Source organism: Colletotrichum siamense, assembly GCF_013390195.1.
Source record: "Colletotrichum siamense strain Cg363 chromosome Unknown KSG_Cg363_contig02, whole genome shotgun sequence".
NCBI classification, from domain to species: Eukaryota; Fungi; Ascomycota; class Sordariomycetes; order Glomerellales; family Glomerellaceae; genus Colletotrichum; species Colletotrichum siamense.
The window spans coordinates 1,340,775-1,362,820 of NW_023501015.1; the positions used below are offsets into that span (position 1 = coordinate 1,340,775).

At 59.6% G+C, this 22,046-nt stretch overlaps 5 protein-coding genes across 5 annotated transcripts; 3 read left to right on the forward strand and 2 right to left on the reverse strand.

The window, feature by feature from the left end:
* Window positions 1–377: 377 nt before the first annotated feature.
* NCR1 (NPC intracellular cholesterol transporter 1-related protein 1) lies at window positions 378–4,246 on the forward strand (the record flags this gene model as incomplete). Its single annotated transcript, XM_036634204.1, has 2 exons — window positions 378–641; window positions 689–4,246. 2 exons carry the CDS (start codon window positions 378–380, stop codon window positions 4,244–4,246), a joined length of 3,822 nt encoding a protein of 1,273 aa, XP_036499707.1.
* Window positions 4,247–6,766: 2,520 nt separating this feature from the next.
* epi-1-0 (Laminin-like protein epi-1) lies at window positions 6,767–10,538 on the forward strand (the record flags this gene model as incomplete). The annotated part of the gene is made up of 3 exons (XM_036634205.1): window positions 6,767–10,174; window positions 10,222–10,350; window positions 10,416–10,538. The coding sequence occupies 3 exons, from the start codon at window positions 6,767–6,769 to the stop codon at window positions 10,536–10,538; spliced, it is 3,660 nt and encodes a 1,219-aa protein (XP_036499708.1).
* Window positions 10,539–12,009: 1,471 nt separating this feature from the next.
* On the forward strand, window positions 12,010–13,645 carry HDNO-1 (6-hydroxy-D-nicotine oxidase; the record flags this gene model as incomplete). Its single annotated transcript, XM_036634206.1, has 3 exons — window positions 12,010–12,573; window positions 12,620–12,862; window positions 12,911–13,645. The coding sequence occupies 3 exons, from the start codon at window positions 12,010–12,012 to the stop codon at window positions 13,643–13,645; spliced, it is 1,542 nt and encodes a 513-aa protein (XP_036499709.1).
* Window positions 13,646–13,846: 201 nt separating this feature from the next.
* On the reverse strand, window positions 13,847–15,630 carry andK-0 (Cytochrome P450 monooxygenase andK; the record flags this gene model as incomplete). The annotated part of the gene is made up of 4 exons (XM_036634207.1): window positions 13,847–13,990; window positions 14,037–14,864; window positions 14,911–15,273; window positions 15,319–15,630. 4 exons carry the CDS (start codon window positions 15,628–15,630, stop codon window positions 13,847–13,849), a joined length of 1,647 nt encoding a protein of 548 aa, XP_036499700.1.
* A 4,424-nt stretch (window positions 15,631–20,054) lies between these two features.
* On the reverse strand, window positions 20,055–21,976 carry CGCS363_v002359 (uncharacterized protein; the record flags this gene model as incomplete). Its single annotated transcript, XM_036634208.1, has 2 exons — window positions 20,055–21,707; window positions 21,758–21,976. The coding sequence occupies 2 exons, from the start codon at window positions 21,974–21,976 to the stop codon at window positions 20,055–20,057; spliced, it is 1,872 nt and encodes a 623-aa protein (XP_036499701.1).
* Between the last annotated feature and the right edge of the window lie 70 nt (window positions 21,977–22,046).

Genomic DNA, 22,046 nt, shown 5'->3' on the forward strand with positions numbered 1-22,046 from the left:
ATCCGGGCCGAGTGGCTGGGGCCCAGCCCGCCAATGGAACGTTGAGCTGGAGGTCTCCACTCTTGCTGCACGCCTGTGGCAGGTGCGTGTGGGCGTCGGTGCGGATGACGCAGGGCGGCACGCGGGCGGTACCTGGGTGTCGCAAGTGCCTGGGCTGACTACCAGACCACCGCTAACGTGCCGGAGCTCCCACGAAGCTTGTTGGCGTCGTACACCTCACTTCCGACACATCACCATCGCCGTCGCCATACCTCTGGCCTCTTCATCGTCGTCTTTCTTTGGGTCTCGCCATATTTCCTCATTTCACATCTCCCGTTTATTCCACCAAATAGTCGCCGATAACAGCCCAATACAGCCGCTGCGCGGCAACACTTGCGATGACCCTGTGGAAGCTCCTCGGAGCCGGCGGACTATTGATCGCCGGCCTGAACGGCGCGGCAGCAGAGCCATATACACCGAAACACGAAGCCGGACGATGTGCGATTCGAGGCCACTGCGGCTCCAAGAGCTTCTTTGGCAAGCAGCTGCCCTGTGTCGATAACGGGCCTGCCGAGGACCCGGACGAGAAGTTGCGACAGCAGATCGTCGACCTCTGCGGAGAGAAATGGAAATCGGGACCTGTCTGCTGCGATGCTGACCAGGTGAGTACACTCAATGAGCCGTTCGAAGCATTGTCTAACCCGCGCAGGTGAAAGCGCTCGCGTCCGAGCTCGGCACCCCGAACCAGATCGTGTCCTCCTGCCCGGCCTGCAAGGACAACTTCTTCAACCTGTTCTGCACCTTTACGTGCTCTCCAGACCAGTCGCTCTTCCTCAATGTCACAAAGACGATGGAAAAGAACAAAAAGGAGATGGTCACCGAGCTGGACCAGCTGATCTCCGAGGAATACGGAACGGGCTTCTACGACAGCTGCAAGGAGGTCAAGTTCGGGCCGTCCAACTCCAAGGCCATGGACTTTATCGGAGGCGGCGCCAAGAACTACTCGCAGCTGCTCAAGTTTTTGGGAGACGAGAAAATCATTGGATCGCCGTTCCAGATCAACTTCCCGACCTCATACACCGAGCCCGAGATGTCGCCCAGGGAGATGACGCCCAAGAAGTGCAACGACGAGGACCCCAACTACCGCTGTGCATGCGTCGACTGCCCGTCCGTGTGCCCGGAGCTCCCCGCCGTCAAGAGGCCTGGCGAGTGCCACGTCGGCCTTCTGCCCTGCCTCTCGTTCGCCGCCATCTTCACCTACAGCATCCTGCTCTTCTCCGCGATTGCCGCCGTCGTTGGACACGTCTACTGGAGACGCCGTGCCAGGAGAGAGAGTGAGCGCCTGAGACTTCTGCAGGATGCCTCTCCCAGCGACGACGAAGACGAGGGCGACTTGGTCCAAAACGGTGCCATGTTTGACCGTCCCCAGCGCTACTACAAGATCAACACGTGGTGCGACGCGGCCTTCAGCAAGCTCGGACATGCGGCGGCAAGATACCCCGGCATCACTATCGGTGTGTCGTTGATCTTCGTCATCATTTTCAGTGCCGGCTGGGTCCGATTTGACCTTGAAAAGGACCCCGCACGTCTCTGGGTCAGCCCGACCTCCCCTGCCGCGCAGGAGAAGGCGTTCTTTGATGAAAAGTTTGGTCCCTTCTACCGCGCCGAGAAGGTGTTCCTGGTCAATGACCGGGACGGCCCGGCTCCCGTCCTCAGCTACGACACGCTGATCTGGTGGATGGACGTCGAGAAGAGCGTCAAGCAGCTGAAGGGCGCCAAATATGGAGCCACGCTCAACGACATTTGCTTGAAGCCCACCGGCTCTGCCTGTGTCGTCCAGTCTGTGGCCGCCTACTTTGAGAACGAGCCGGCGCTTGTCGGCCGTGACTCCTGGCAAGACCAGCTCCGACAGTGCGCCAAGTCTCCCGTCGAGTGCCGCCCCGACTTTGGTCAGCCAATCGAGCCGAACATGATTCTCGGAGGCTACGACGAGGACCCGGCCAAGGCCACCGCCATCACGATCAACTGGGTTGTCAGCAACGCAGCCGAGGGAAGCCCTGCCGTCGAGCGCGCCATGGACTGGGAGAACGCTCTCCGAGACCGTCTTCTCATCGCCCAAGAAGAGGCCAAGGAGCGCGGACTTCGCCTGTCCTTCTCTACGGAGGTCAGCTTGGAGCAGGAGCTCAACAAGTCCACCAACACCGACGCCAAGATCGTCATCATCAGCTACATCATCATGTTCCTCTACGCCTCTCTCGCTCTAGGATCCACCACTCTGTCTATCAAAGACATGATGAGAAACCCCGCCGTCGCGCTGGTGCAGTCCAAGTTCAGCCTCGGTGTCGTCGGCATTCTCATCGTTCTCATGTCCATCAGCGCATCAATCGGCCTCTTCTCCTGGGCTGGTCTCAAGGCCACCCTCATCATTGCCGAGGTCATTCCCTTCATCGTCCTCGCCGTGGGTGTCGACAACATCTTTTTGATTGTCCACGAGTTCGAGCGAGTCAACGTCAGCCACCCCGACGAGATGGTTGAGGAGAGAATCGCCAAAGCACTCGGTCGCATGGGCCCGTCCATTCTATTCTCTGCCTTGACCGAGACTGTTGCTTTCGCTCTCGGAACCTTCGTCGGCATGCCCGCTGTCCGCAACTTTGCCGCTTACGCCGCGGGTGCCGTCTTCATCAACGCCATCCTGCAGATCACCCTGTTCGTGTCCGTCCTGGCCATGAACCAGATCCGCGTCGAGGACCACCGCGCCGACTGCATCCCCTGCCTCCAGGTCAAGGCTGCCCGTGTCCACCTCAGCGGCAGCAACGGAAACGCCAATGCCAGATTCTACGAGGTGCCCGAAGAGAGCCTGCTCCAGCAGTTCATCCGCCGCACGTATGCTCCGGCCATCCTCACTCGACAGGCCAAGGCTGCCATCATTGCCGTCTTCCTTGGTATCTTTGCCGCCGGCATTGCTTTGATCCCTGAGGTCAAGCTCGGTCTCGACCAGCGTGTCGCCATCCCCGACGGGTCCTACCTCATCCCGTACTTCAACGACCTGTACGAGTACATGGAAACGGGCCCTCCTGTCTACTTTGTCACCCGAGAGTTCAACGCTACTGAGCGAAGCCACCAGCGGGAGATTTGCGCCAGATTCACCACATGCGACCAGTTCTCCCTGACCAACATCCTCGAGGGTGAGCGCAAGAGACCCGAGGTCTCCTTCATCTCTTCGCCCACGGCCAGCTGGATTGACGACTACTTCCTGTGGCTGAACCCCGACCTCGGCGACTCGTGCTGCGTCGAGAACGGCAAGGCCTGCTTCGCCGACCGCAACCCGCCGTGGAACATCACCCTGTCCGGCATGCCGCAAGACGGCGAGTTTGTCCACTACCTTGAAAAGTTCCTCACGTCTCCCACCAACGACGACTGCCCTCTGGGCGGCCAGGCCTCTTACGGTCAGGCTGTGGTGATTGACTCCGAGAGGGACACCATCCCTGCCAGTCACTTCCGAACGATGCACACGCCTCTGCGCAGCCAGGACGACTTCATCAACGCCATGTCGGCCGCCCGCAGAATCGCATCTGATATCACACGCTCCACCGGCGTCGACGTCTTCCCTTACAGTCTCTTTTACATCTTCTTTGACCAGTACGCCAGCATCGTCTCGCTGACTGGCGCCCTCCTCGGCTCTGCGGTGGGCATCATCTTTATCATCTCGGCAATCATGCTGGGCTCCCTGCTCACCGCCCTGGTCGTAACGGTCACGGTCTGCATGACGGTCGTGGACATTATCGGTGCCATGGCAGTCTTTGGCGTGTCGCTCAACGCCGTCTCTCTGGTCAACCTCATCATCTGCGTGGGCATTGGCGTGGAGTTCTGCGCCCACATCGCCAGGGCCTTCATGTTCCCGTCCCGCACCGTCATGGAGCGAGCCAAGAACCGCTTCCGCGGACGTGACGCGCGTGCCTGGACGGCCTTGGTGAACGTCGGCAGCTCCGTCTTCTCGGGCATCACGGTCACCAAGCTCCTTGGAGTCTGCGTGCTCGCCTTTACGAGATCCAAGATCTTTGAGATCTACTACTTCCGTGTCTGGCTCGCCCTGGTCGTCTTTGCAGGCACCCACGCCCTCATCTTCCTCCCAGTCGCCCTTAGCTTGTTCGGCGGCGAGGGATACGTCGACCCCGAGAGCGAGGGCGGCATCGAGGAGGACCTGGCCAGCCGCAGATACCGGGCGTTGGTGCCGGATGAGGACACCGACTCTGACGATGATTATTAGATACGAATTTGTTGTAATAGTAGTTTTGGGTGAATAAAAATTGTAGTCTGTTTGATTTAATCTAGTTTTTCTTCCTCTTGATACATACACGTCTGTCCCATCATCACTTACACGACAACATCCACAGTATTTGGAGATTCCACAGAATCGCGATGCGAGTCATAGCGGGGCGCAAGGGAGAGACGATGGCGCCAGCAAGGAGCGGCCGCAGATCAGGTTAGGCATGGAACACTCAGGCGTCGTCTCTCTGGATTTCTCCGATGAAGAGTTCTGGGTCGGGCTCCCTGGGCTACGATGCAGGTCAGTTGGTTGCGACAGTCCGACTGAGGCGGGCCAACGGTGAGGTGCCACATCGCGGCGGAGTGGTCTGTGGTGACATGGTGACAACGCATCGGCGATTGGGCGGCTTGGGCTCAGTGGACAGGCGGGCGGTGGAGTGGTTCATGTGTCTTTTGCTGTCACGCAGGATCTTGGATGCGAAACATGTTCATGGTGACATCAACTCGACGCCCAGCAAGGTTCTTTTTAAAGGTGAGGCGGAGGAGGACCCCTGATCGGTGCTTTTTGCGCGACGGAAGCCAGCAGACCCATGCCGGGAGACAGACGACGATGGAATGAGGCTGATTCCAACTAACAACTTTTTTTTACGAGTGATCTAAAATCTCTCAATTCGACAGCGCACAATGGGAACAAACATGTGCTTCCATCCGATGGTGGATGAGGGAATATCAGATGAAAGCGCGGGGGTTCTCGAGCTACCTGAGGACAATTTCCCGTCTAGATTGGACCGGTCGCTCGTGCCCCTTTGCGACTCGTAATCTGGTCGTTTTTCCTTTTCCGCAGGGGAGTTGACACGAGCCAAAGAGGCAGAGACAGGCGTTCGCGGGGCCGCACGTGAGTTGCTAATCATGTTATTAGTTCAGGGGTTCAGGAGGGCTCGTTGATAGCTCCGGGTGGCTTGCCGCCGGACAGCAGCTTCTTCACAGGTGACAGCGACCGCTCGAAGGGCATCCGAGTTCGGGGGCATGCATCATGGCGACAAGGCAGAAAGAGAGACGTTCGGTCTGGTATTCGGTGGCCAGTTACATCGGCGTTGGGCTCGTCAATGCCATACCTGTGTCGATCCCGCGAGCGTCTGGCAATGGCGAATTGAAACGGCCAGTCGCCGGTGCATAAAGGTGCTGGAACAGGCGCTTCCCAGGCCGAGATGAAGACGATGGGGACCTCGAGGTTTGGAACGTGGAGGTGGTGGTGGTGGTGTTGGGAGACGCTGGTGGATGCGAGGCGACCTCAAGGTACCTCCCGAGTACCGAGAGACGTTGCGGTACGTACCGCGAAAGCGAAAGCCAATTGGCGTCCAATGTCGCGTCAGCAAATGACAAGCCTGAGATGGACCCACTGCCCGAGCTCCTGAGCGCTGGAGCGAGTGCCGCTGTCAGCACCGTCCGCTGGCTGTTTGTTTGGCACCTTATCGCTGGGCTGTCAGGGGCTGCCGGGCCTGTATACTCGACCTGTCTACCTTACCACCTAAGGTCAATCACTCTGAGAAACCATTGATAATCAATCGGGACACAGGAACTTGAGCATGAAATCAGAGAAGAGATACAACCGTCTACAGTGCTCATGCACCTCGTAGAAACGGTCGACCGCCCCATCTCCTCTCCAGTGCTCCACCCCACCTCTGCTGCGCAGCGTGCAGACCCCTGCTTCGTTGCCGCTGGTGGCCGTCCCTACAGGCGGCTTCGCTTAATCTGGGCGCTGCTCTCGTCGGGTGCCAGTGCTGCAAGGGCCGCCTAATGCCAGTTCACCCGCACCTTTAGTGCAGTGCCCGCCGTGCCCGCCGTGTTTTACGCCTGTCCCCCATGTGCTGCCGCCCATCCCATGCACCACCCATCACCTTATCCAAAGGGGAGAACTGGGGGACCTTCCAATGTGGATGTGGACGTGTACAGGCCAGAGCGACTCCATCCACGCCGCCAGCATCGAAACAACTTTTTTATATCCTCGCCGTTGCCTTACCTAATAAGACACCTTACACCTCTTCCTCCCTCCATCCCGCACCTCCCATTCCAATTCCTTTCTGCTCAGCTTCGCCACTGACCCGAGCTTCGAAGCTTGTAGATAGAACGACCCTCTGCGCCGTTCCCCGTACCTTTCTTTGCTCCTTTTGTGTTGTTTTCCTTGTCTCGTTGTGTGTCGCCGTGCCTGAACCGCGAACCAACGCCCAGCTGCGAGGAAAAGAAAAGGAGAAGGCCTCATTGTCAGACGTCGCGAGGTGAGTTCCATTCCATTCCGTCCTTGTCGAGCCCAATTGCCCTCCTTGAGGGGTCAGTGCAGCTTGCCACGAGCTGCTCCCACCAAGACATGCCGTGTCTCCCACCCTCTCCACCTGTGTCTATCAATTCCTGCAGCTACCCGCGCCCGCGCTCTATTTCCTGAACTCCTGGCTGACCCGACTCGCGCCGACAGAATTGCCCAACGACACACACATCTCTTGCTGTGCCACGATAATCTCCAGCCATGTCCGACGCCGATAGCTTCGAGGTCGTCCAGCACGACGATGCGCCCAAGGCCGCGCCCCGCTCCCCGAGCACCAAGTCGACCGCCTCGGCCGCTTCCTCCCTGAAGAAGCCTGCCTCGAGCTCGGGAACGACGGCCACCGCTCGTCGTCCTGCTGCGTCTGCGTCGAGCACCGCGAAGCCCGCCGGCACTTCCTCGACCACCCGCGTGGCAGGCGGCCTGAGCAAGCCTCCCACCCGTCCTCCCGGTAGCAGCACGAGCACGACGAGCAGCGCCACCCGCAAGGTCCCCAGCAGCACGTCGTCCACCGCCACTCACCGCTCGCGGCCCAGCGTGTCTGCCTCTGAGGACGAGACCAAGAGGACGGTCCGCCGCACCTCGGCCGTCCCCAGCAGCGCCGGCTCGCCGAGCAAGGAGAAGAGGACGTCGACCACGACCACCGGCGCCGCCACTGCTGCCGCCAGAAAACCCGCCAGCTCCGTGAGCAGCTCGTCCGCCCCGAGGACCTCGACGGCTTCGCGACAGTCCATCAGCTCCGCCCCGCGCCCCTCTTCGACGACCTCCCGATCGGCCGCCACCGGCACCGGCGCCGTCGCCGAGGCCAAGAAGCGCCTCTCGACCGCTGCCGGCACGACCTCTGCCACGCGAACGTCGCGACCGTCGATCCGACCCGACTCGTCCGGCGCGTCCGAGGCTTTGACCAAGGAGATTGAGCAGCTCAAGGCGCAGCTCACCGACAAGGAGTCGCAGCTGGCCGAAAAGGAGACCCAGCTCACCGAGCTCAAGGCGCAGGTAGAGCAGTCGCAGTCGCGGATGGCCCAGATGGGCGAGGCCACGTCCCAGGAGGCCGCCCAGGTGCAGAGTGCCGTGAATGACATTCAAAAGGCCCACCAGGACCAGGTGGCGGAGTTGCAAGCTAAGCAGGCCGAGCTCGAGACCCAGGTTGATGACGCCAACGAACATCTTGTCGCCACGGATGCTGACTTGGAGAAACAGCAAAGCGAGTACAAGGAGGCGATTGCCGCCAAGGAAGCCGCCGAGACTGAGCTCGCCTCGCTGAAGCAGTCCCTCGAGACTCTCCAGGCCGAGCACGAGGAGAAGCTGAAGCAGAGCGAGTCCGACCTCAACAAGGCCATGGAGGAGCACGCCAGCAAGCTCGAGGAGCTGCAGAGCTCCCTGACCGACCAGCACAAGGCCGCCATCGAGGCCCTCGAAGCCAAGCACGCCGAGCAGCTCGACCAGGGCAAGTCTGACTTCGCCGGCCACGAGGAGGCCCTCGCCAACATGAAGTCGAGCCACGAGAGCGCCATCGCCGAGCTGCAGAAGAAGATTGACGACCTCACGTCTTCCCAGAACGACCTCGAGGTCGCACACGAGACCAAGGTCAGCGCCGAGCTCGAGGCCCACAAGACGAAGCTCGCCGCCGTCGAGGCCGAGGTTGCCGAGCTCAAGAGCAAGCTCGAGGCTGCCGAGCAGACCGCTGAGCAGGCCAAGGCCGACCTGGATGCCAAGATTGCCGAGCTGGCCGCCGCGCAGGCCCTCGTTGCCGAGGTCGAGTCCAAGCTTGCCGTCGCCCAGGCCGACCTCGCGACGGCCCAGGAGGAGGCTCTCGAGTTCAAGAAGCAGATTGACAGCATCAAGGAGGAGATTGCCGCCAAGGACGAGGCCCTCGAGCAGGCCAAGGCGGAGCACGCTGCCCACGTCCAGAAGCACGACGAGGCGCTCAAGCAGGTCTCTGCCGACTACGAGGAGGAGATTGAGTCGCTCAAGGGCGACGCCTTCTTCAAGCGCAAGTTCCTGGATCTCGAGACCAAGCACAACGAGCTCGAGGCTCAGCACACTGAGCTGACCACAAAGCACGGCGACCTCGAGTCGAAGCACACCGAGCTCACCACTCAACACGGCGACCTCACCAAGGCCCAGGCCGACAGCAGCGAGAGCCACACCCAGGCCCTCGAGGCGGCCAAGGCCGAGCTCGCCGCCGCCGTTGCCGCTCTGGAGGCGCGGGAGGCCGAGCACCAAAAGGCCCTGGACGCCCTCCGCGCCAGCCACGCCGAGGAGCTCGAGGGCGCCAAGAGCGGCGCTTCCGCTGACAAGGACGCGCAGCTCGCCGAGCTCCAGAGCCTCAAGGACAGCCACGCGAAGCAGCTCGAGATTCTCAAGAGCGACAGCGAGTCCAGCCTGGCCAAGGAGATTGAGGCGCTCAAGGCGTCGCACGCTGACATTGTCGAGGCGCTCAAGGCCGAGACCACCGGCGAGAAGGAGAAGCTGCTGGCCGAGATTGCCAGCGAGAAGGAGAAGGCCCTTGCCCTGACGGAGAGCGCTGGTGACAAGGAGAAGCTGATTGCTGCGCACAAGGAAGAGCTCGCGTCCACCACCGAGAAGCTGCGCGCCGCCCACGAGGCCGAGCTTGCCGAGGCCCGCGAGAAGATCATCGCCGCCCACCAGGCCGAACTCGCCGACGCCAGGGAGAAGCTGCTCGCCGCTCACCAGGCCGAGCTGGCCTCTGCCAAGCAGGCCGGCAGCGCGCAGTCCGAGGAGCTGTCTACGCTGAAGCTCCAGCTTGAGGAGGCTCTGACGAGAATCAGGGAGACCGAGACGTCGAGCGCCGCCGCCCTCGCCGAGGCCAAGCGAAATCTCGACGACACGCACTCCGCCGAGGTCGAGAAGCTGATCACGATGCACGCCGAGCAGCTCGACGCGCTGAAGCAGCAGTCCGCCTCTGGCGCGCAGATGGAGCTTGAGGAGCTGAAGCAGGCCCACGCCAAGGTTGTTGCTGAGCTGACGAACCAGTACGAGAACAAGAGCGAGGCTCTCGCCGAGGAGATTGCCAAGCAGAAGGCGCAGGCGTCCGAGCTCGAGGCTGCCCTCAAGGCGGCCAAGGAGTCCGTCGCCAAGGCCGAGGCTGAGAAGGCCCAGGTCGAGCAAGAGAACGGTGAGCTCGGTCAGATGTTTGCGCAAGAGAAGATGGCTCGCGCTGAGGCCGAGGCAGCCCTGGACGCGGTCAAGAACAAGTCGCCGACGCCCCCGGACACCACCGAGCGGGACCAGCTCCGCGAGCAGCTCGCCAACGTCAAGAAGGGTCTCGAGGACGAGCTCCACGTCGTCCAGACCAGCCTGGCCGCGGCCAAGCAGGAGGTCGCGGACGTCAAGGAGGACCTCATCCTCGCCGAGAAGGAGCTCGAAGCCTCCAAGCTCGAGGCCGACAAGCAGCTTAAGACGTACAAGGCGGACTACGAGGAGCTCAACGATACGATGACTAAGATTGTGGAGGAGGAGCAGGCTAAGCGCCGGAACCTGGAGGAGCAGATTGACGGCCTGAAGAAGACGCTGACGGACAAGGAGAAGGGCGTCGAGGAGCTGCAGGCGCAGCTCAAGGTGAAGGACGCCGAGATTGCGGAGGCCAAGGTGCGTTCATCACTCATGTCTACTCATTTCATTACTAACAATCACAGGCCAACGCGGCCGTGGCGAAGCCCAAGGGACTCGCGGCCAGCAGGTACGCCGACGGCGACGACGAGGCGAACGGCGCGAACCAGCCCGAAGGTGAGGAAGAAGACCATTCCTCCGAGGCACTTGCTGTGGTGGGATCGCCCCCTGCTTGATGCTCCCCGTCTACGCTGGTGAAGCAGTCGCTAACAGTCTGCAGTTGCAACGAGCTAGAGTCAACGCCAACCAGATCCACGCAATGGACCGCGACATGCAGGAGAAGAACCTGGCCATGCTCGAGTCCATCACGGACTTCCAGCAGTCGCCGCGGGCCGACAACTGAGCAATCGGTAGAGGCACGCGCATGTTCAGTGGCTAGCAGGCTCGCCGCCTGACTTGTACAGCAAGCCAGGGCCCTTGGCCCGTTTCTCCTTGTCCCGCCCGGCCGGGTTTTGAGGTTTTCGTTTTAATACAGCGCGGGGGTTATGCATTCCGGCACGGGGCCGGTCTGGCATCGAAGAGGGTGCTTGTTTTGCGTACTGGTACCAAATTGATTCTTTGCAGGAGATGGATAGAGAGACAGAGCTGTTGAGTGCTGTATGCGTTGCGTCGGACGCGATGTAATTATGGAGGAACGCGTGTGATGGGACGAGGTAGCAATGGACGATACCCCCTTTTCCTCTCGCTGCAGATGCGGGTCGAGGCCGGTCCAGATGAACTGATTTTGAGAGTGAATTGATTCGATGCGTGTTCGACAACGCAAGTCCAGAAGCCACGAGGTGGCAGTGCCAAACCAGGCGTGGTAAAGCGGGTGCGGCCACGATGTGCGCCACGGCCAGGCTTCGTAAGCGGCCGGTCCGGGGTGTGCGACCCTTGCACCCGCTAGCAGTTGACGAGTATCCATCCGTATGTGCGTGTTCCTGAGCCAAGACCCCTCCCGCATCCCGTGAAACGAAACGATTCTTGATCGAAGGGCGGGGAAATCGTCTCCTCATCTTGCTGCAATTGCTGCAGAAGCACGAGTCGTTCGGTGACACGGAGCCAATGAGCCATTGACGTCCAATGGAGGCGGATGGGTGGGGGATGGCGAAAGGCGGTCCCGCTGCCTTGTTGGAGAAGAGAACTGAAATGAGCGGGAGTGGAGGATGACTACGCCGGAGAGGGTGACTTCGTCTGCTGGCGCGATGAAACCCATTTAACTGGACTTGCCATCCGCTGCGTTCCGCGGGAGTCCAATTGATCTGATCCTTGTTGCACTTGTTTATCGATAAAAAAACCAACTCTTTGACCTCTTGGAGACGCATCTACCGAGGGGATTGTGGTACGATTTTTCTCGTCTTCTACCTTGTCTGCTTCGGAGGACGAGAGCTTATTTGGCTTAAGCTTGCCCCGCGGGAGATTTGAGCTGAGCTCCTCCGATTTGTCTAGAGGTACGCTCCGTAGCAGTTGATTAGCTTGCATCCCAATCGCGACCCTTTTTAAAAAGAAGGGAAAACCCAGGGAGCTGACCTTTTTTCTGTTCGAGGAGATTGCAGCTGAGATCCCCGTTTACGCATTCGTACAAGACCCAGGTTCTGGACTGGTCTAGCTGGACGAGCTGCTCTTTTGTCCCGCCTTTGTTGAGCCTCCACGAGCCGTACTCTTGGGTTCAGCGGACTGCAGCCTTATTTACGGTATATTCCTTCTTCTTTCTTTGCTGCCACGAGGCATCGCCCGCAACCCCTCGTCGATTTCAGCCCCGATCCAGATCACAGGGTTGGAGGAATTTGCATTGTCTTAAAGCTCCGCGGATCGCACGCAGTGCTGAAGAAAAGATGTCCAGACTTGGAAACCGCATACCCGCCGCACGCAGGGAACAACTACTCGCCGCCGCAAAGATGCCCGCGCCGCCTCTGCCGATCCTCTTCGCCGAAGAGACGCCGTTTTCGGAGTACTCGGCCGCCGTCTGGGGGCGCGTGTTCAACGCCATGCGGGACTTTCACCGGCGGCCCGTCGCCGTCGTCCAGGCCACGCACCGGGCGCACGTCGTCGAGGCGGTCAAGCTGGCCAAGGAGAAGGGGTGGCGGGTGAGTGTGCGCAGCGGAGGCCACAGCTGGGCCGCGTGGAGCGTGAGAGACGAGGCGCTGCTCATTGACCTGGGCGGGTTTGGCAAGGACGAGGGCGGCGAGGACGGGCTTGTGTATGATAAGAGCACCGGCGTCGTGAGCTGTGCGCCGGCGCGGACCGGGAGAGAGGTGAACGGGTTCCTGGCCGGACAGCTTGGCGGGCCTGGTGATGACAGCGAGGAGGGCGTCGGCAGATTCTTTCCCGGAGGACACTGCCCCGACGTTGGGCTCGGCGGCTTCTTGCTGCAGGGCGGTATGGGGTGGAACTGCAAGGTAAGCCGTTTGTTCCCATCTGAGACTTCAAGCTGACGGGCTGCAGAACTGGGGATGGGCTTGCGAGAACATTGTCGCCATTGACGTCGTCACGGCCGACGGCAACGAGCTCCGGTGCTCGGAAACGGAGAACCCAGACCTCTTTTGGGCAGCGCGCGGTTCGGGCCCCGGCTTCCCGGCCGTCGTCGTCCGCTTCCACCTCCGCACGCGGCCTCTGTCGGGCATGTACCAGTCGCTGTACTTTTACTCGCTCGACCGCTTCGAGGAGATCCTCAACTGGGTCATCAAGGTATGCCACCCTGCTGCATGTCGAGAGACCGAATGCTGACCGTCCCAGATCTGCCCTACCGCGCCGCCGTCGACGGAGATTGTCCTGCTGACGCTCACACCGCCTGGGGCAGACTCCCCGCAGGTGATGGCCAACTTCCTGTCCTTCAAGCCGGACCCCGAGGACCTCATCCCGCTGCACTCGTCCCACCCCTCGCGCCCGCTGCAGACCGTCTTCGCGAACCCGACGTCTCTCCCGCAGCAGTACGTCGACCAGGACGCCAGCAACCCGCCCGCGCACCGGTACATTTCGGAGAACTCGTACGTGTCCAACGACGCGGACGTACCCAAGGTGCTCAAGAAGGCGTTCACGACGCTGCCGACGCCGCAGTCCTTTGCGCTGTACTTCTCCATGAACCCCTGCTCCCGCCGCGTGCAGCTGGGTTCGGCGGTGGCCAACGGGGACGTGGATGAAAAGGCCAAGACGATGCCCGACATGGCGCTGAGCATGCAGAGCGACCACTACTTTGCGCTGTACACCATCTACCCCGACGCCGAGGACGACGAGAGGTGCCACGACTGGGTCCAGGACGTGATGAAGGACGTCGAAAAGAAGTCCGCGGGCAGCTACCTTGGCGATGCCGACTTCCGCCACCGCCGGACCAAGTTCTGGGGCGACGAGCAGGGCAAGAAGCTGATGCAGATCCGCAAGGAGTGGGATCCCCAGGGACGGATCTGCGGGTATCTAGATGCCGACGACAAGAGCGGCGCTGAGGGGTTGAAGAACGAGTTTGAGTGGGCTTGAGTTGAGCATTCCGAGTTGCTTTTATCCTGTTGCCGAAAGATATCCTGTAGAACGGTGGGCTGCATATTATACCAGGGGCCTATTTGAAATTGGTTGTATAGATGGCGTAGATTCAGCATCAATGGAGCCTGTTGAAATTGCTTGTATAGATATATATATATGTGTGTAGATTGATTTGATACTTCTATGGTCATCATCTCATCACTCATCGTCTTTTATGAACTTTTTTTCGTTCACCTCCGGCTTGACGATATCCCTAGGCGTAAACATTGTGTAAAAGTTGACTTGCTTAACAAACCACGCGTTGATGAGCTGCCACTCCTGGTTGGGGTCTTTGAACTTGATCTGCGGACTGTTAGTGAAGGTCTGCAGAAGATGACAGTTTACTTACGTCGAATCTCCTCAACAGACTCGGCACCACCTTGTAGATTTCCAACAAGCTAATGTTCTTTCCGATGCACGTGCGGCTGCCCATGCCAAATTGGAACATGTGACCGTTCATCTCCTTGATGCGCTGCTCTTCCGCCTCGCGGTCCTTTGTCTCGTCCACCAACCACCGCTCGGGGCGGTAGGTGTCAACGTCTGCGCCCCAGATCTCGGGCCGGCGGTGGATGATCCACGCGCTGCAGCCCACAATCGTTCCGCCCTTGACAAAGGTTCCCGCAATCTCGGCGCCCTGCTCGGGGACGATACGCTCCAGAGGGAGACCGGCGGCCGGGTGCATGCGGAAGGCCTCCTTGATGCAGGCGTCGAGGTAGACCAGCTTCTGACTCTCGGTCCAGGTGACCAGCCCCGTCTCGGTGTCGCTGAAGCCGCCCTCGCGGCCAAACTGGTCCAGCTCCTCCTTCAACCGCGCCAGCGCAGTCGGGGTGCGTAGCAGGTAGTAGAAGACGGCCGCCAGGCTGATGGCGGTGGTCTCAGATCCGGCAAACGCCATGCTGACGGCCATCGTCTGCACGAGGACGTCTGACATGAAATCGGGGCGGGCCTCGCGGGCGGCCAGGAACTTGGACAAGAGGTCGGGCTGCTCGGCCAGCTTCTTGCCGTTCGTGACGGGCAGCAGGGGCTCCTTGCCGTTGAGCTCGGGGAGACGCTCGGCCATACGGGCACGGGCGAAGCGGGCAACCGGGAACGTCGAGTCAATGAAGCCCCATTGGGACAGCTTCAGGTAGATGGGGTTCTTGAGAAAGAGGCGGTCGAGGAGGGGGATTTGGCCAATCTGCTCACGTCAGTAAGATTCCGCGACGTGCCAAGGCTAGACTCACCGGCGCCACGTAGAGGAACAGCTTGCTCAGGTACGCCACGATACCGTCAATGTCCTCGTTCTTCTCAATGAACCCATGGCGTTTGCTGTAGGTGATCTCTCCAATAACGTCGAACGCGTAGAACTGAAGCCACGTCGTAAAGTCACACCCTTCGGGGTTTCCAGCAAACAGCTTCTCCGTCTGTGACAGAAACAGCTTGGTCGTGTTGTCGACAAACGGCTCATACTGAACCAGGGCCGACATGGAAAAGGCCGAGTTGACACATCGGCGGAACTGCGAGTGGAAGCTGTTGTCTGTTGTGCTAAACAGCGACTGCAGGCTGTGGCCCTTGACCACGGACTGCTGCACAATGTAGAAATCGGACTGACATTGTTAGCTGCGTAGCATGACGGTATCGAGAGAGCCTACCTTGACGAATCCCTTGTTCAGCCCGTAGATGGTCTTCAGGGCAGCGGGGTCGGCGAACGACAGCGTATTGGGACCCAGCCGAACAACGTCGCCATATTTTTCGTGTAGTTTTTGATGTGTTACCTCTGGGCGTTGTCCCTTGACGTCGAAGAAGCGCCACCAATCCGTCAACGACGCCAGGAAAGGCCCGGGATACTTGTTGAGTCCGTTGTTGTAATGATTCTTAACCAGCCAGGCCACAATAAGTGATGCACCTATTGACAGCCAGTGTGTGGCTAGGGTTTCTAGTAACGTCTCTGTGATGCCGTGCATGTTTGCCAAGTCGTATTGAGGTTGACTAAGAGTTGCAAGAGTCGAGTGCACAAGACCGGGCAATACCAACGGGGCGGTTATGGGGTTGATGTAGCCGGCGACCAGACGATTACCCGGGCCAGGTACCGAGAGTAATTTATCCAGTTTCTATCTTGGGACGCATCGACCGGATCCTATGGGGCTGGGAGGTATGCGAGGGGGCATGCCGTGTGGTCAACGTGCAGCTGCACCTGTGCCTCGGCGGTGGAGCAAGCGAGCGTCACTCGAGATGGCAGATGCGCCAAAGTTTGCGGTGACTCTGGTGAGTATCCGGCGACAGGCACGGCAAGTAATGCAGCGTGCGGGTTCCGGGGTAGCCAAGATAGCCAAGATCAGAGGATTCCCACGCCGTTGAAAGTGAAGACAGAAAGGGTAACCCTCTCAGACGACGGTCCGCTGGCTTTTCTCGGGGACCAGGACACGCAGCGCTGGCGTCGGCGTTTGTCTCGTACGAGATGAGACAAGAGGGCGGGCGAAATAGAGTTAGAATTCGCAAGGGTTCTTGGGTTTCTGGGATCCTGGGTTGTGGGAAAACGGGGACTGGCGGATATGGATGTGGTTGATGTGGATTTGGAGGAGGGATGAAGTGACTGAGTGCACCGAGTATTGGAAGGGGCGGCGGTTGTAGACGCCGTGCCGACACAAGGGCCACCACCACGCGAGATCGGTTTTGCAAATCTCGCAAAAACCGATCAACAACGGCAAAGTCAGGCTCGGGATGACCTGGACTAGGACATTGCAAACCGTCCGGAGCACGCGAGGGGGCCCAGATGTGGAATTTGACTACTCGTTAGGCTGGCCGTCGTGCCGTCGCCGTCGTTCCAAGCAGACTTGATTTGGGAAGATGCTAGACTTAGAGGCTCCGGAGGTAAGAGAGATCTCCCAGAGAGACGCTGACCTCAAAAAAAGGACCCGTCCGAGTGTTTGTGGCCGCAGACTAGGTGCGGCGGTCGGTAGCGTGGAAGAGTCGGTGGAATCGCTGCTCGAACAGCTCCCCACGTCACCACGGCGCAAATCAGCAAATCGAATGCCACACCTTACGCAGCAAGCCCCCAAAGCCAGCGGCGTCAGCGCACCCTAGCATTTAGGGCCCAGAGGGAGGCGACACGGGCTAGGCACCGCACCGCAGGTCGGTCGTCCTCAGGTACAGCGGCGGATGGCGGCCACTCAGAAGCTCGCAGAATGACGCCGGGGGGAGGTCCAGCCAAGGGCAACAGATCCTGGGGTAGGGAGGGGCCCCCCGGTCGATGGGCCCGCAAGCCCGTCGCTGAGGAGGGGGAGTTTCCGCTGCCGAGGGGACCGAGCCGGGGGTATTGTGCCTCTGGTGTTGTGGTGTGTGTGTGTCCTCGTGTGTGTGTGCCTCGAGACATGCAGCGAGCGTATCGGTTCACAGCAGACGGCAGATCGGGGTCCTTGTCGTCGATGCTGATGCTGTCATGGTTGAGACAGCTACGAGTGAGGGGTTGCCCGCTTGCCTGCCGATGGGATTGATTGCCCTCTCGCGTTGCGTATTGGGACTGCGATTGGCACGAGACGCGCGCGGGATTGCGACAATAGCGCAGCTTGCAATACGATGGATGATCTGATGGAGGGGGTCTGGTCTTGGTCGGTGGACACTGGTGACACTCTTCTGGGCGTCGTCCAGGTCGTCGACTTTCGGCAGATGCATTTCGCAGTCTTTCGTCCAAAGAGCGGACAAGGTGGCCCGGAAAAGAGCGTGCGTGCTGGCCGTGGTCATGGCATGGCTGCCATGCGGTCGATTCATTGCGGACTTGAGAGATCCATCGCTCGCAGGCCGGCCGGCATCTCCGAGACTCTGTTGGTGGCAGACAGGGCCAGGTGACTGACTGTCCAGGCCGGCTTTGACACAACGAGACAATGGAGCCGCCTCTCCCCTTCTCCCACCTCAGCATCAAACTCACGACAAGCCTTCCAAACCACAGCGCAATCCTGCTGACGCTGCCAGCGGTCAATTGCCTTGCCGTGCCGTCCTCTGCGCAAATAATACAGGGCCGACGACCCACCGTTGGAGCACCTTATCTGCGGGGGAGGGGGTCGGCGGCTGCTGGAAACAGGCATGACTTGGTCATGGCATCTGGTGGGGGCACGGCAGTTGAAAATGAGCAGCAGTGTGGTTCAGTTCACTCTTTGCAGTGTGTTTTGGCTGCCCTCGTTGTGTGTCCGGCTGTCTCTATTGTCTCTGAATCCGATTGTTTGAGTGGTCTCTCGGAACCTTCTCCGGGAACGAGGCTCTTTGTTGGCATTTGAATTCATCTCGCTGTGGTGAGATCTGACGCTGCTGCCCTTTGTCTCGCTGTCTTCGCCGCCTCGCCGCGAGACTCAAAGACATTCGAGGGCTCAGAGACACTGGAAATGTAATTCGATCCGATTCTCACTGCCGACTCTCTGGCCCGAAGGTTCAAGACACCCAATGGGTCCGCCAAATTTGCCCACTTGGAAACTCCACACATTCCAAGACAAGCTCCATGCATTCCACCCCAGCCTCTCTCTTCCTCTCCAACATCTCCCAAGACGCCAATCAGGTCTTGTCTCAAGCGACTCTGCTTGCACAAAACGTTTTCGGCCCCGAATAAGACGCGCGCCGACGGCTGACCGAAGACTGACTGACGGTCGAATGCAACACTCCCTGATGCACAGTAGAGCCTCAGTCTGCACAGCTTGCCGCGGCACTTCTGCCATTCGTCCATCGCCCATCTCGGCCTTCAGCTCTGTGTTGCCTGTCCAATGCCATCTCTCTCGGCCGTCCTGCGTCTCCGCCGCCCGAATCCTCCGCACCGCATACCCGCCCCGGACGTCTCCCAGTTTTGACAACTCAAGGGTTCCCCGCACCTGCATCCCCCTCCAAAGCCTAGCCGAGGGGACGGGTTGGTGGTGGGTTGCAGCGCAGCACGTTTGACATCTCCCACTGACGCCCGTCTTGCTTTTCGCTTTTCAAGCTTTGAGCGTCTCTGACTTCCAGCGTTCGACTTCGGCGCGGCGGTGGTAAGCCCAGCCCAGCAGGAGAAAGCCTACCGCGGCAAATCAGAACGTTGCCGCCGGTCCCAGACTTCCCAGGCACGAAGGCGATGCTATGTTAAACGCCTGCTAGTTCTTTGGCCAGAACACACCACCACCTCGACGGTCCAGTTTCATCGGCAATTGATTCCGTCCTCTAAATTGCCCGACCAGCCCAGAAGAGACCGTCCGGTGGTCCTGAACCCTTCCCCAGCACGTGTCGACCCAAGATCCAGTGCAGTATCCGAAGAACTGCCCGCTTGTGCGCCGCCCCTACTGCTACCATGTGTTCATTAGCAAGGCCGCCGGTCTCTTATGTGCTTATGTGATGCGATACCGCCGGAGAAACGACGGACTGGCGCTGCCATTGTCCTCATCGAAGTTTCGGAAACAAGATCAGCGTAAACGCATAAGCAGATGCGGCTCGCAGCTCAAGCCAAGCCCCTTCAGGCTTCCCGAGCGCCCACGAGCAGCACCAAAGCTTCCTTCGCTCGCACTCGCGATCCAAGATTCCTCGTCCGTTCCTCTGATCCGTTCCATCTCGCCTTTTCGTCCCATCACGTAGCCCGTAAACCCATGAGGCCGACCTGCAGGGACCAACCCTCATGCCTCTCACCCAAACAGCACTCATTCTCATCTGCCGAAGCCCCACGGCCAGCAAACCAGCGCACCTCCCAAAACCAACAAGCCCGCAGTGTGCCAGTGTCACCTACGTGGCGTATCAGTCGCTGAGCCAAAATCTTCGGCAGATGCGAAAATGGCGGCCGCCCAGGGCGTGTGCGCCCCCCCTCCTCCCCAACTCTGGAAGGGTCTCGGTGCGCCCCCTGGCCTTGTTCGTGTTGCTTCTGCCCTTTGCCGTACTGCGCGCCTCCGTTCGTTTACTGCCGCCGCCCGACCGTACCACCCCTATGACACGAACAGGTGGGATCGATCGGAGGGCCACGTGGGAGGTGCTACACGCCTGCCGTTTCCGTGCTGATGTAGCGTGCGAAGATCGCGGCGCCGTCGACTTGGACCATCATCCTGATGCCATCGACGGCGGCCGTTTTACAGCTCTTCTCTTCTTCTGCCGCCGCCCGTCGCGGTGGGTTTGTAATCGGGTTAGCCTAAAGCATGATTCATGTTGGACCGTCGCTGCAACCGCAGGGAGTCACGGTTTGATGACAATAGACGTCGAAACACCAACGCCGAGTCATCGCCGCCGGCGAGCGAGCGAAACCCTGTGCGCAGAGATGACTGTGTTTGACATTTCCGGGCCGGCAGAATGGATCAAGTGTTTGTACTGCGGATTCGATAATTGCGCGCATGGCGCAGACTGGGTATCATTTAAACCACACGCTTCTAAGCTAATATCGTATTCAATGAACGCCTCAGGTGGCTGCGAACGCTGGCAGCGGCGTGCCCTTGTTGGCAGCGTTTGTCCTGGCGGCTTGCTTCAGCACCTCCACTCTGTCCCTCACGTCGTCGATGCTGCGGTCCAACTCCCACGCCAGGAACTGTGGCTGAACCTTTGGGTTGTTGAGCAGTATTTTGAGCAGGTGCTTGTCAGCTTCGAGCGACCAGGAGTCGTCACCACTGTCCTGCTGAGATGTGCCTTGTGGTGTTGCTGCCGGTTGCAGCCCCTGGTTTTGCCGTGCCGTCGAAGTCTGCTGCGCTGCTTGAGTCTGCCGTGCGGCAGTTGCGCGATGTGCGAATCGTTCCGCAATTTGCCGGTCAACCAGTTCTCGTTGCCAACGTCTCCTCTCCTCCTCCTGAACACGCTGTCGCTCTTGGGCCTCTAACGCCCGCCGTACTCTTTCCTCGTGAGCTCGCTTGCGCCATGGGGCCGCCGTCAGCTCTGCGTCCAGGTTCTTGAATTCCACCTTGAGGTCAACCAGGTATCTAGAGAGCTTTTCCCGGCTCTTCCTTTGCGTCCCGGTCTGGTCTCGCGGCCTCTTTGCGAGACTATCCATCATGGTCACATACAGCCGATGGAGCCATGCCAGCAGCCTCTGCATAATCTGGAGAGTCGACTTCGTAAAAGTCCCAAGCCATTGCTGTTTGCCGGCCACGCCTCTCTGGAAGACGCTGTTGAGGGTTGCTATAAGCATGGGTATAATCTTTTCGTATAGGTCTTTTGTGAGTGGCTTTGGGGGCATGAGCTCTTCAAACCCGTTGGATGTCTTCTTGGCCCGCTCGACGGTCACGGTCACGAAGCTGTCGATCCTCTTGATGGCCTTTTTGGCCCGAGACGCCAAATCATCGTTGTGCAAATAGTCGCACTGTTCGTCAAAGTAGGATGCCCTTGGCATGCCAGACCAGAAGCTCTTCAAGAAAACAAAATCATCCCAGAACTCGCGGCTCACTTTCGACTTGGGCAGAGACCCTGCGACATGTGGATTGATCCCTCTAGCCCAACCAGACCCGCTCATCAGCTCAGTCATGTACTTGAGGGTGTGAGTTTTGTAAGGTGCTGATGCCGTCTTCTCGTCGCCCGTAGGCATCGCGAAAATATAGTGGTCGTCGGGGTATGTGAAGTCGGTGGGTTCAGCGTCGGGGGCAGCCGGACCCATGTCCACGACGATATCTCTGAGTTTCTGGATAGACGGGAAAGGCTGTTCTTCAGCTTCTTCGGGCGTTTCTTCTGAAATCTCCTCGTCGTTTCCGTTTCCCACCCCCGTCGGCTCCTCGTACAGATCCGCATCACTGGCCTCTTCCTGCGGCACAAAGAGCTCGTCCTCAGGGTTCGATCCCGTTTCTTCAGACTCGTCTTGAGACGCGCGGGGCCTCGGCTGGCTGCCTCGTGGCGGAGTCACGGGCACATCGTAAATGTCTTCTTGGTGCTGAAGCTCTGATTCGGGGCTCTCTTCTTGCCGCGGTGGAACACGCCGCTTCTCCAACGCAAACGACCTCCTCGACACCCGTTTCGTGGTCTGGTTCGCCTCGGAGGCACGCTGCGTCCTACGATGCGTATCCTCTGCGACTTTTCGAAGGGTGTGTACCCTCAGATTCGAGCCAGCACGTCTTCGAGTGGACTTGTTTTCCTGCAGGGCATGTGAGCGGCGATCGCACCTCTGGACATGATTTGGCATACTCTTGTGGCAACATCTTCGCCCCCCGCCTCATCCTGGTCTTCGGGCTCCTGCTCGACATTCTCTTGGCTCTTCCTCGGTCTCTTAGGTTTCGGTAGTCCGCCCATCTCGACGTCGTCCTGTCTCAATCGCCTACTGCGACGCGCTCCGGCGTCGGGGCTTGTCACCTGGGCGGGGGCGGTGCTTGCGTCATCGGGTTTGGCAGTTCGTGTTCTTGCCATTGTGTCACTTTGTCGGCTAGGTGCATGACAGTAGCAGTTGGGATCGTCAGAGCATTCCGATTGCGGGGTT